The sequence below is a fragment of the Typopeltis vanoorti genome, chromosome 15 (genome assembly GCF_054136105.1).
Source record: "Typopeltis vanoorti isolate ZY-2024b chromosome 15, IOZ_Tvanoo_1.0, whole genome shotgun sequence".
Taxonomy (NCBI): domain Eukaryota; kingdom Metazoa; phylum Arthropoda; class Arachnida; order Uropygi; family Thelyphonidae; genus Typopeltis; species Typopeltis vanoorti.
The window spans coordinates 38,086,880-38,100,675 of record NC_143563.1 but is presented as its reverse complement, the minus strand read 5'-3'; the positions used below and the strand labels follow the sequence as shown (position 1 = coordinate 38,100,675).

The 13,796-nt window shown below is 34.5% G+C and overlaps 1 protein-coding gene across 3 annotated transcripts in view; it reads right to left on the bottom strand.

The window, feature by feature from the left end:
- Hmgs (hydroxymethylglutaryl-CoA synthase) overlaps window positions 1–13,796 on the bottom strand; it is a 169,161-nt gene that overhangs the window by 48,367 nt on the left and 106,998 nt on the right. For all 3 annotated transcript variants that reach the window (XM_090404627.1, XM_090404626.1, XM_090404625.1), the window contains exons 5-6: window positions 5,029–5,188; window positions 4,735–4,905 (exon numbers count right to left, since the gene is read on the bottom strand). In XM_090404627.1, coding sequence (XP_090260753.1) covers window positions 4,735–4,905; window positions 5,029–5,188 — 331 coding nt within the window. The remainder of the gene's footprint in view (window positions 1–4,734; window positions 4,906–5,028; window positions 5,189–13,796) is intronic.

Below are 13,796 nucleotides of genomic sequence, written 5' to 3'. Positions count from 1 at the left end.
CAAATGCCTAGCTACACTTCTATGATACATGGATTAATGTGCACAAGATTTTGTCACCGGGTTTTCATGGTGACGAGGATATGTTATAAAGGGTCCAGAGAAGATTCACAAAGGTGGTCAGTGTTCTTTGAAATGTGAGATACGAGGACAGATTGAGAGAATGTAAATTGCAAAGTCTCGTGAACAGGAGGAGGGATATGATTGAAACATATAAGTTAGTCAGGGGATTGTTATCCAGTTGACTCGGAAAAGATTTTTCATAGAATAGGAGAGAGAGAGAGGGGGGGGGAACAGAACGAGAGGGCATCCCTGAAAACTGCATAAGAAGAGTGTGACCAGAGGAGTGAGGAGCAGGTTCTTTACATGGAGAGTGGAATGCATTGTCTGTGTTGTGAATGTAGACACATTGAATCAGTTAAGACACAGTTCGATGAGCTTTGTGTGTACTTCTCATGATAACATCTACTCCTATAGATAAAGGGTCCAGTAGGATTATTAAATCAGTTAAGTCACTGATTTAAAAACTTTTCAAAGTAATTACCATCTGTGTGATAAAGAAACATCAGAGTGCAAGGGTGACTGTCTCTAAAGGCTCTAGAATGTTAAGTCGTCATTGTCCGGTAGCATCCTCTAGCAAGAGAGTTGCAGCAAATGAGCAGCTCTTCTCCATTTCTCTCTGTCTGTCGCTTCCATCATTCTTAAACCAGTCCATTCTACGATGTCATTCAACCACTCTCAAGTTAGTCTTCCACATCTTCTCTTCCCCTCAACTTTCCCTTGTAATATACTTCTTGTCAGGTGTCCCAAAGAACCTCTCAGAAGATGTCCTGCAAATCAGGTCTTTCTGTGCATAATATTCTTGAGCGGCGTTCTTTCCATCCCAACTCATCTTAAAACTTCTCGATTTGATATTCTCTCTCTCTGTAAAGCTAATCTTTTCCATCTTTCTATAACATCACATTTCCAATGCATTAATTCTTTCCATATCTCTCTTTGAGTGTCCATGACTCACTTCCATAACTTGCAATACTCCAAACTGTTGCTTTAACTATTCCAATTCTAACATCTATTTTAGTATTCTTGTTTATTAAAATTCTCTTAATTTCCATAAATGCCAATTTAGCTTTGCCTATACTATTTCTAATGTCCAACTCTGAAGTTCCTTTCTCTGAGATCCAGCTACCTAAATACTTAAATCTTTCCACTTCTAAAATCTTTCCTCCACATTTTATCTTTACATTATCTCCTATTTTTCTAACCATTATCATTATCTTGGTCTTCTTTGTGTTAATTCTTAGTCCGCACTCTTTACAATAGTTTTCAATTCTTTGAACAAATTGTTGTAATTCATCTTCACTTTCAGCCATCACCACTACATCATCTGCACATCTTAAGTTATTAATGATTCTTCCATTTATTTTTATTCCTTCTTCTACATCCTCAAGTGCCTCTCTAAGCATTTGTTCACTATAAAGGTTAAACAATAATGGTGATAACTTGCATCCTTGTCTAACTCCTCTCTCCACCGGGAATTCTCCTATTTCCTCTCCATTTACACATACTGACGCTGTTTGTGACCAATATAATCTCTTTAAATTTCCAAGTCATAGCAGTCAATATCAATATTTTCTAGAATGTCAAAAAATCTTTTATGTTTCACTGTATCAAATGCCTTTTCAAAATCTAGAAATCTCAAAAACAACTTTCCAGCATGGTTTAATGTTTTCTCCCCAATAATTCTTAAACAAGTTATAGCCTCTCTAGTTCCTCTGTTGGTTTGGAATCCAAACTGTTGCTCATTCATTTCTTTTTCATTCCTAATTCTCTCTAAAATTATTTGCGCCAGGATTTTTGCTGTGCGAGTTATAAGACATATCGTTCTAAAAATGTTACAGTCTAAAACTCCCGTCTTTTTTGGAATGGAGATAAAAATTGATCTTCTAAACTCCTCTGGTAATTCTTGTCCCTCATAAATTCTGTTAATAATTTGCCATAACACTTCCATACCTTTTTCACCTATATTCCTTATAAGTTCTATCTGTATACCATATATTCCAGGTGAATTTCCTTCTTTCATGTTTTGAATTGCTAGATTCAATTCCTCCCTCATGATGTACAGTCTCTGCCCATTATGTTCTTTCATTTGATTTTCTCCTCTTTCTCTATTTTCATAAACTTTACTTACATATTCTTCCCATCTCTGTAATATCTTCTCTTTTTCTATCAGAATTTCACCTCTTTCATTCTTGATTGCTCCAGTCCTTTGCATCTTTCTCCTTCCTGTCATCATATTAATGATTTTATAAACACCTTTTATGTCATTTCTTTCTGCCTTTGATGTTCTATCTTTACTTATTTCATGTAATCATTCTTCCTTTTTCCTTCTTTTCTCTCTTTGTATCTCCCTACTCAAGTCTTTATACTGCTTTTTTTTCTCCTCTGTTTTACTATTAACTAACTTTCTTTCTTCTCTGTGTTATTTTCTTCAAAATATTGTCAATCATCCATGGTTTCTTTCTTTTCTCTCCTTTTTTTTTTTTTTTGACTAAATGTAATTCTGTAGCAGTAATTATGCTTTCCTTCAGAATCTTCCATTTTTCACTTACATCACCACTTTCTTGTATATTTCTCTCATTCATTTCTTCCTCTACTTTCTTTGCAAATTCATTCGCCGTACTTGGTATCTTCAGCCGCTCCATGTTCCATGCTTTGTTCCATTTCCCTGCAGTTATTTTTTTAGATTAATCCTCATCTTAGTTGACAACAATATATGATCTGTATCACAGTCTGCTCCTGGATATGTTGTTACATCTTTTATAATGTTTCTGTATCTTTTGTTTATCAAAACATAATCTATCTGATTTCTTCTACTATTTATATCCTCCCTTGGGGCTTTCCATGTATACAATCTGCTTGGATATTTCTTAAACCAAATATTTATAATTGCTAAATCATGTTTTCTACAGAAATCCAACAACACATCTCCTCTTTCATTTCTCACTCCCAATCCACATAGCCCAACGATATCTTCCTCTTCCGATTTTTGCATTCATATCGCCCTGTATTATAATTATATCTTTTGTTTCTTTACATTTCCAACCCTGTTCTATATCGCCATAAACTCTCTCTACCTTCTCATCCTCATAATCACAAGTAGGTAAATATATCTGGATAAGTAGAACATTTCTTGGTTTTGCTTTCATCTTTACCACCAAAACTCTGTTCGAGATTCGCCAGTAGCCTTCCACACATTCTGCCACTCGTTTATTCAATATTATACCAATACTTGCTTGATGTTGCTCTTCCCCTCCTGAGTAAATTATTCTCATTCCATCCTCTGTTCTGAAATCTCCTTTTCCTTTCCATTTCACCTCAGCAATTCCCAGAACATCTAATTTCAATTTTATCATCTCCATCTTTACAATCTCCACTCTTCCAGTTTGAAGTAAGGTATTAACATTCCAAGATCTGATTCAAAAATTATTTTTAGCCCTTTTTCCACATGAATACATTCCATCTTCCATTTCTCCACCTCCCGCAGGCTTTAGTAAAGAAGATTCATATGACTGACATGCAATCTGGTCTATATCCATACTGAAACAAAGAATAATGAACATGTTGATGAGAACAGCTTCTCAGGTAGATATAGGAGAGAATACTGTAGAGGATAATGGATGGTTGGAGAATAAAAGATCATGTGAAGTGTATAAGAGTCATAAGTAAGGAAGCGAAAAAATAAATTTTTTGCATAGCGAGTGCTGAATGAGTGGAATGCAATGTCAGAGTGGGTGAATGCCCCAATGCTGAAAGGCAAGGTATTATTATTATTACCTGACACCTCCAGGGAGTCCAACGACTCATCAAGGGAGGACACCTGCGCTACAACTCCCTGTCTCCACCACTCAAATCCACCAAATGCAACAAACTGATATGTATGGTATGTATTGTGGCCTGTGAGCATTTTGCCTTCTGCAATTAGTCTTCTGACATTACTGAGGCCCAAGAAATAATACCATTACTCGTGATATCCAGAATATCTTTAGTTTTTATCATCCTTTTATAGCACTTATTCAGTCAGATTTAATTATCATTGCATATACATTCAAGCCATATATATAAACTTAAAGTTTGTGATAGTTCTAATCAACTGCTGATAATGAAACTCAGTCAAATCTTCTGAGACATGTAACCAAATCCAGCACTAAATTATCTTGCTTCCCTCATATACTATTGGATACAGTTAGCATGAAAAGTTTTTTAATTCAATCACTTTGCTCCTGCTTGCTATCTCTAAAAATATTTCCAAAATTAAAATACATAACATCAAAACTTCCTTTTATTTCTCCAACCAATCTACCAACATTTCAGTCATTATCCTCTATTTATTTATTTATTTATTTATATATATATATATATATATATATATATATATATAGTGAAACCTGTGGGGTATCCATAACTATAGGATAACATGTATGCCACAGTAAATAATTTTTTTATATTCCCAGGTATCTAACAACATTCTATTAGATATCCCACACTACTTATGTCAACCTCAAAACCAAATAGCTTCATATCCACATTTAATTTTATATAATATGCAACAATGACATAAAATTTATTTAGATGATAAAACACTTTTTTAAAGACCTCAAAATATTATCCAATTAACTCTGCAATTCACAAAACCAAATTTGAATTTTTTTTTTTTGATATCTTAAATATGTACTATACCTTGCAATATAAGATGAAAGACAACCATATAAGGATGGAGTATACATATTTCCAACTTGGTTGGCAATCAAAAGACTGGGCTTAGTTTTTTCTTCAAACATCTTTTTACTGACTTCCACAAATACTTTTTCAATATCTTTATTGTGATATGTACTTTCTAATGTGAGATTCCTGTTAAAATTTAAAGCAGATATGTAATATAAATACAATTTCTTGAATACACTGTATATTCTGAATTAAGAATAAACTGTATTTTAAATATAATATGATATAATATAAAACATTGGTACTAACCTATAGGCATCTAAACCATCATACTTTCTGTTTTTATCTGGATGGGAATCCCTAAGAAAATCATTAAGTACCAGTCTTCCCAAGGATTTTTGGACTAACTTGCAGTAAGGTGCATGAAAGATAACAGCATCTAGGTCATCTAGTGTAAACCTCTGATGTTCTAGTTGGAAAAGAAAGTAACATTTAAATGTATCTTTTTTCTAAGTTGTTGTTAAATGTTATGTTCAGTCAATGTAATGTTTATTAACACTAAATTACTATTTCAATGATATTATGAATTGCAATTGATATCAGTTACAATTTGTTGCGTGTATGTAGGATGTTTACGGAAAACTGATAATTCCAACTCTTCACTTTTTTTTTTAACATGATTAGTTTTTAATTTCCATTCCTGTATTTGAAGTGTTTGAAGGAAATTACATTGCAATACCCTTAAAGGCAGAAAGACCAATATGAAATATTTTTTACTTCATTTACGCTTTTAATGTTACTTGTAATACTGTTCTGTTTCAGCATGCTAAAGTTTTGGTTTAAACTAAAAATTTGCCAAAGATGCTAATTAGTATATAAATATGCTATCCTAAGAAGACTGACTAGTGATATGATTTATGTCTTCAGAAAATGTGTTTCTGCCTCTTATGTCACATATACAAGATTATATGTTTAGTGTTGAAAAATAAATTTCCATCAAGCATTACTTTTGCGTGTGTGTGCGTGCGAGCGCATGGTGGGGAGAAGTTGGTTTCAGGCTGTTCTCTTTCCTTTATTTATGATTTTGATATGAATTTAAACCTCTCACGACATTCCAAAAAAAATGACAAGATGCGTGTGTGTGTGAAATAATATGCATCTATGTAATAAACATCCATGGCATCATCATTAATATCAATATAATTTTTGAATTTTTCTGTACCACACAAGTTTAATTTCACAAATGTTTTGGGACTTTCTGGATTTTTCCCTATTTATCCTTTAAATGCATCCCTTTCACACTCTAAGCATTATTTCCAGTTTATTATTTCACTTATTAATAAAAATAGTTGCAAAAATTCACTCAATGGAATGATTATATATTCTTGAATAGATGAGAAGAAAATCAATAAATTCATTTCTTAGTTGTACTGTTTATTTTTCAGATCTTCATTTTTTTTTTTCTTTCAGAAAAACTGCTTTGTGTTACCAACAGAGAACTTCATCTCTATTTTAATTACCTTTCTTTTTAAACAGTACTTTCACCATACTTTTATATATATAAAAATAAATAAATAAGCAAGAGGGAGAATGTTAGAATTTTGTAGTTTTGATAATTTTTGAATAATTTTGAATTTTGTAGTTTTCACTTAGGTCCATTCTTTAAAGTCAGCTGAATGATACTGTGAATTTAAGCCAGCTGTCTCTCCATGGTAAGTAGAACAAATGGGTATTCTGTAAACATGTTTATACTTTCCCACATTTGTGATTTCCATACTTATAATAAATTTAGTTTAATCCTTTATCCAAGTGTAAGCAAAAAAGTTTTTTTTTTTTTTTTTTTAAATAATGAAACCTGTGGTGAGATCACACGTATTAACCACAGTGAAAATTATTTACTTGTAAATATTTCATCCTAAGTATCTTAGGACATCATCAGTACAGTAGTTTAAACTATAATAGGAATAACATACAGTTAGGGCACATGATTACAATAGAATCTCATTAAACATGCGTAACATGTTACAAAACAAAAAAAAAAAAAATTAATAATTATTTTACACAATTTTGTATGACAATTTCCCATACTTTAGGAATAGTAAGAATGTCGTTGTGGTTTAAATTTGGTCTGTGTAGTAGGGCTTTAGAACTTTCTTTATATAAACGTTCATGTTTATATAAAGATCTATGTAAAAGTTTAGACTTTTCCCAATGGATCCTATGGCTTGGATTTTCAATTCCGTGCTGAGAGAGACCAGATTTTTGTGGTTTAAAGAGACAAATGTGGTCTTGATGTTTCGAGATGCATTTCTGAACAGACCTACCTGTCTGTCCAAAGTAAGACAATTTGCAAGAGCATGGAATCTCATAAATGCCAGGCAACATCAAAGGTGAGAGTTTGTCCTTAGGAGAAGGTAACAAGTTGTAAATTTAGTTGATAGGTTTGTAAGTACAGTGGTACCTTGGTTTGCGAGCATAATTCGTTCTGGAAACGTGCTTGTAATCCAAAGCACTCTTATATCAAAGCGAATTTCCCCATAAGAAATAATAGAAACTCAGATGATTCATTCCAAAACTCAAAAATATTCAGATAAAAATGATTAATACAAAATACATAAAGTAATCGAATTTATTAATTACATTACAATTACATATTACAGTAAATACAATTAATTGTATTGGGTAGGACGACTTTCATTGTCACTAACAAAATCACTGCTATCTGTCTCATCGCAATTAAAAACTTGCTGCAGCAGGTAACACTTGGAAACCATCAGCTTCTGAAACTCGGCAGCGAACGCCACAGCTGCCTTTGTGTCCGAACTCGCAGCCTCTCTGTGCCTCACAACACTATGGATGCCACTTCTTTCAACCCTTTTCTTCATTGGGGCCATTGTCGTAGTACAGTTTATAAAGAACAGTCACTACATTTGGACACAAAATAAAAAAATGCTTTGTGCACACACACGTGGTCACAATGCTAGCACATGTGAGATGATTACCCACAATCCCGAGTGGCTTGTGATCACGGGACGCTCGGCAGATAAAGCGTATAGGTAATACAGTACTCGTATTGCAAGATGTCGCTCGTTTATCAAGTCAAAATTTATTAAAAATTTTTGCTTGTCTTGCAAATTATGAAGAAATACAATTCAAAATTGTATTTCTTCATAATTTTAGAAAGACGTTCAGAGATGCCTTTGACATAAGGTATGGGAATCATATGGACTTCTTCTTGTCTGGTTTGATGTGTGGGAAAGTGACTGATGATTTTTTGAGTTGTTTTAGGATTAGAATTAGAAGTAATCAAAAATACAGCCATCCTAAATGAATATATAATCCTAAAACAACTCAAAAAATCATCAGTCACTTTCCCACATCAAGCCAGACAAGAAGAAGTCCATAGGATTCTCATACCTTATGTCAAAGGCATCTCCGAACGTCTTTCTAAAATTATGAAGAAATACAATTTTGCCACTACTTACAAACCTATCAACCAAATTTACAACTTGTTACCTTCCCCTAAGGACAAACTGTCACCTTTGATGTTGCCTGGTGTTTATGAGATTCCATGCTCTTGCAAATTGTCTTACTTTGGACAGACAGGAAGGTCTGTTCAGAAACACATCTCGGAACATCAAGACCACATTCATCTCTTTAAACCGCAAACATCTTGCTTCTCTCAATGCAGAATTGAAAATCCAAGCCATAGGATCCATTGGGAAAAGTCTAAACTTTTACATAGATCTTTATATAAACATGAACGTTTATATAAAGAAGGTTCTGAAGCCCTACTACACAGACCAAATTTAAACCGCAACGACGTTCTTACTATTCCTGAAGTATGGGAAATTGTCATACAAAATTGTGTAAAATAATTATTATTAGTTGTGTTTTTTTGTCTAGGAATAAGAAGTCTCATTGACTATGTTATTGTTGATAGTGATGTTTTCTCCCTGGTGCAGGACACCAGAGTGTACAGAGGATTTGAAATTGGAAGTGATCACTATTTAGTCTTGAGCAGGATAAAATTGAATTTCATATTGAAAAGAATAACATGTAAGAAAGTTTTAAAGCGAATAAAAGTTGAGCAGCTCTCAGATGTGAACTGCAGACTAAAATACAGAAATATTATTGAAAAGAAAATGAAAGAGTTTGAGAACAGGAATCAAACCTTGGAGATTCAGTGGCAAACTCTGAAGGAAACATTGATTGATTCTGCCAGAGAGGCATGTGGTGAGGTTGTGTGCAAGGATAAAAAAAATCAGAACTCCCTGGTGGACACAGGAAGTTAAAGAGGCAGTGAAGGAAAAGAAGAAAGCATATCAAAAGTTCCTGGCAAATAAGTCAGCTTTTACTCTTACAGAATACAGAGAAAGCTAAACAGTGTGTAAAACTAGCTAAACAAAAGTCATGGGAGGACTTTGGCAAGAATATAGAAAATAAATATCAAGAAGGTGGAAAAATATTCTGGAGGTTGTTGAAGAAGCTTAGGAATGGAGGAAAGAGTGCTGTAAAAGGAATTAGAGATGATAAAGGTGAAATGAAAACAGGAGAAAAAGATATCCTTGAAGTATGGAGTAATTACTTTGAAAAACTGCTAAATGAAACAAGCAGTGATGACAGCATAGTGATAAAAAACACTGACCAGGCATGCAGTCAGGAATACATATCCATACTTGAAGTAGAAAAAGCCATCAAAGGCTTGAAATGTGGAAAGGCAGCAGGAGTTGATGATATTCGACCAGAAATGCTGAAGTATGGTGGTATAAGAGTCTTACAGTGGCCGCACTGCATAGTTCAGAAAGCCTGAACAGAGGGACGAATTCCCGATGATTGGAGTAGAGCTCTCATAGTACCCATATATAAAAAGGGAAATAAAACTGAATGTGAGAATTACAGAGGTATTTCCCTACTGAGTGTTCCTGGCAAGATCTATGCAAGTATACTTGAGAAACGGTTGAGAAGAATTGTGGAAGAAAAGCTTGGTGAAGAACAAGCTGGATTCAGGCCAAATAGAGGCTGTCAGGATCAGATCTTCACTTTACGACAAATAGTCGAGAAAGCATGGGAATATAACAAAGATCTGTATTTAAGTTTTGTCGATTTGGAAAAGGCATATGACAAGGTGCCAAGAGAGAAGCTATTCAATACGCTGCAGTTATATGGTGTCAATGGGGCATTATATCAAGCAATACTTAGTCTTTATTTGAGTTGTGAGTCAGCAGTTAGAATTGAAGGAAGTACAGGAAGATGGTTTAATGTTAAATCTGGTGTGAGACAAGGATGTACATTATCCCCTCTGTTATTCATTATCTATATGGATCACATTATGAAGGAATGTGGTATTAAACCTGATATCAAAATTGGAGATGTTAATGTCAGCTCTATGCTTTATGCGGATGATGTTATACTTCTAAATAAATCCGCTACAAGTCTGCAAGATTCTCTGACTAAATTGAATAGCTGTTGTAATAGATATGGTATGAAGGTCAGCAATAAAAAGACAAAGACACTGAAAATAGGCAGAATCATTGAAAATGTCAACTGTGTTGTGAATGGAGAACCTGTGGAACAAGTAAAACATTTCAGCTACTTAGGCACAGGTTTTACTGAAGATGGTAAACTAAATATAGAAATAGACAACAGAATCAGCAAAGCTGGTTTCGTGGGAAGTCAATTGAATAAATTCATATGGAATAAGAAAGAAATTAGTCGGAACACTAAATTAGCTGTATACAAGACTGTGTTCAAACCAATTTTAACTTATGGATCTGAGAGCTGGGTCAGAAGTAAAACACTTGACCAAAGACTAGAGACCGCAGATATGAGAGTCCTGAGAAAGATTAGAGGCGTGAACAGATGGCATCAATGGCAATATCATATTAAAAATGAGGATATTAGGAAAGAACTTGACATTGTCAGCATCCAGGAATGCGTTAGCAGAGCTAATCTCAGATGGTATGGTCACTTAAATAGAATGGGAGAGGAAAGATTAGCAAAACAAGTGTTCTCTGCCAGGTTGGCAGGAAAATGACCCAGAGGAAGACCAAGATATAGGTGGATTGATACGGTACAAAGTGCCTTAGATGATAGAAATATAAGATCTGATAATGTTGGAGTCTTGACAAGTAACAGACTGATTTGGAGGAAAATTGTAGATAGGAAGTTAGTAATGATGTAATTTTTTCATGTAATACTGTCATATCCTGTACACCCCTTGAGGGTACATGGCAGGAATTTGATGATGATGATGTGTTTTTTTGTAACACATTACGCACGTTTAATGACATTCTATTGTAATCATGCGTCCTAATTGTATGTTATTCCTATTATTGTTTAAACTACTGTACTGATGATGTCCTAAGATACTTAGGATGAAATATTTACAAGTAAATAATTTTCACTGTGGTTAATATGTGTGTTTCTTATAATTATAAACAAAGTTTGTGCCTGAAAATATCTTCAGCACTGAGGTAAGGTAGTGCAACGCCGAGCAAAGGTGGACCAACCTCTCATCACTCCTTGTCTCGGTATCCTCGATAATGCAAAGCACATCTCTTTGCGGACATGTATACTGCTATGCATTAAGGGAAGGGCCACTACTTAGACTGGTTTCAACCTATATTGAGGTCTCGTTAGTGGGAGGCAGACCCAAATGTAGAGATACTAAGGCAGAAGCAATAGGAGAGGTCATATTTACCTATAGGAGTTGCCAACAGTTGTACCACCTTATTATTGAATCACTCTGGATTTAGAGAAAGATGTTGGAAGTTTATTTTTCACTTGGTTAGACTATAATAAATTTAGTTTAATCCTTTATCCAAGTGTAAGCAAACAAAGTTTGCGCCTGAAAATATCTTCAGGACTGAGGTAAGGTAGTGCAACACCAGGAAACTCTGAGCAAAGACCGACCAAGCTCTCATCACTCGTCTCAGTATCTCCCATAATGCAAAGCACATCTCCTTGCAGACATGTATACTGCTATGCATTAAGGGAAGTGGCACTACCCAGACCAGTTCCAACCTTTATTGAGGTCTTGTCAGTGGGAGGCAGACCCAAACATGAAGATACTAAGTTTAGGAGCGCCCCTTTTTTAATATCATTGGCTTTTTACTCAAGAATTCTTAGGGCATTGCAGATGTGGTTTTACAGACAAATATATGTAGCATAATAGAAGAAAATTCACACATACCTTATCTTGGATGTTGTTGGCTGTCTTCTTTCTGCGGTGTGCATACTTCTGCTGTTACGGTGTTGAAAGGGGAGTGGGGAGGTTGGCAATGTGGGAGAATTAATTTGAAAAAAAATGGTTTTTCTATATAATATATGCATATATTATAATTAAGGATGGGCAGAGCTTTTTTGTAGGGTGGGAAAGATGAAAAAGGGGCTGAACGTTAGAATCTGTTTTTTAGAGGAAGGGAACGGGTTCATTGAAAAAGGGGGCCAGGCATAGGGTTGACGAGGTGCAAGCTGTTTCGACCACGTGGGTCTTCATCTGAACTCATCAATGGAGGAAGTGGATGCTATGTCATGTTGGCTTGGTGTTTCTGCCTTTGAAGTATTTGTGTTATCGCCTATTGGTCGGGGTTGTGACCTAATTTTTATGTTGTAGAGCTTCCAACACTTTGAGATTATGTATGGTCGGCTGACATTGATTGAGTGCTTGTCATATTTTATGGCTATTGTTTCCAATATTCTAAGCATTGTTTCATTATCTTGTCAATCTATTACGATGGCCTTGTCGATTTGCAGGGTGTGTTTCTGCAGGGGCGCACCAGTAGTGTCGGCACCTGTGTGCAAAACTCTAGTTTGCGCACAGGCATCAAATATTAAAAATAACATAAAAATGTTATTTTTAATATTTGATGCCTATAAAGTGAGTAATTCATTTTGAATTTTATCTCCTAAATAGGAGGGCATATTTTTAAAGTGAGATCACTAGCTACACGTCGCGTGTGTTCCGATATAAAAGGATCAAACTTTTCTTACATCTCAGTGCATTTTAAAAAATTGCCATTATTTCAATCATAAAGTTTATTACTTTTACCAGGAAGAGCTAGATTTTGTTTGCCTAAAAACTATATGACAAAAATTATTCTTTTTATAACTTCATGCCAACATTTCCTTTCATTATCTAAAACTGTTTGTTGCAAATGATCAATACAAGTTTTATTTTTTAAGGATGTAATTAATTCTGTCCATTTTTTGTAATTGTTCAAATGATTTAAATTTTTCTCATGACGATTCAGGTATATTGCAAGATGTTGCCTATATTCTGCTGATAACAGCAGAATATAGAGTAAAGTTAAAAACTGCAGCAAATTTTCTTATATGTTTAGAGCAAATGCGAGTGTGAACAAGATTAAACAAATTCAAACGCGCATCATCCTGTAAACAGTCAACTCACCAAAGTTCAAGTTTTAACTTGTTTACACTAAACTATGTGTTAGTTAGAACTAGGATCAGAATAAAATAAGATCTTAAGGAATAATAACAAATAGGTGATTATAAATAATTTGTTTCAGATTAAAATTTAAACAAAAATGTAATTTATTTTAATATAATTAATGAAAAATTTTTTTTTAAGTATTGCCTCCTCACCTGAAATCTTTGGTGCCTTTACTATCCTGGCACCTGTGTGTGTCGCACACATTACACATATTGCCGACATGCCCCTGATTTCTGTTCAAGGGTGGGAGCTGCTATTTCTGTTTTCCCTGTACTTTGTATTCTATTTTTCTTTTTGATGTTGCATTTTTCAGTGTTTAAATGTTCAGGAATAGGGATGTTACAATAAAACTTGGTGTGATTAATGGATGGGATAGGGTGGGATAAATCTAAAAAAATTTCACATTTGACATCAGTAGATGCCATATGCTCACTCCCATACTTCAGGTTTTGGGAGTGAAGCCTTCTGCTAGAAAAAGTGGTAGGGTTGCAGATACCCTTTCAACACAAAGTTAGGACAATCACAAACATCCATCACGGCAGGATTCAAACCCACAGCTGCTTGGCTGGAGAGGATATGCTAACCACTCGGCCAACCAAGATGAAGGTTAAATCTGACTTAC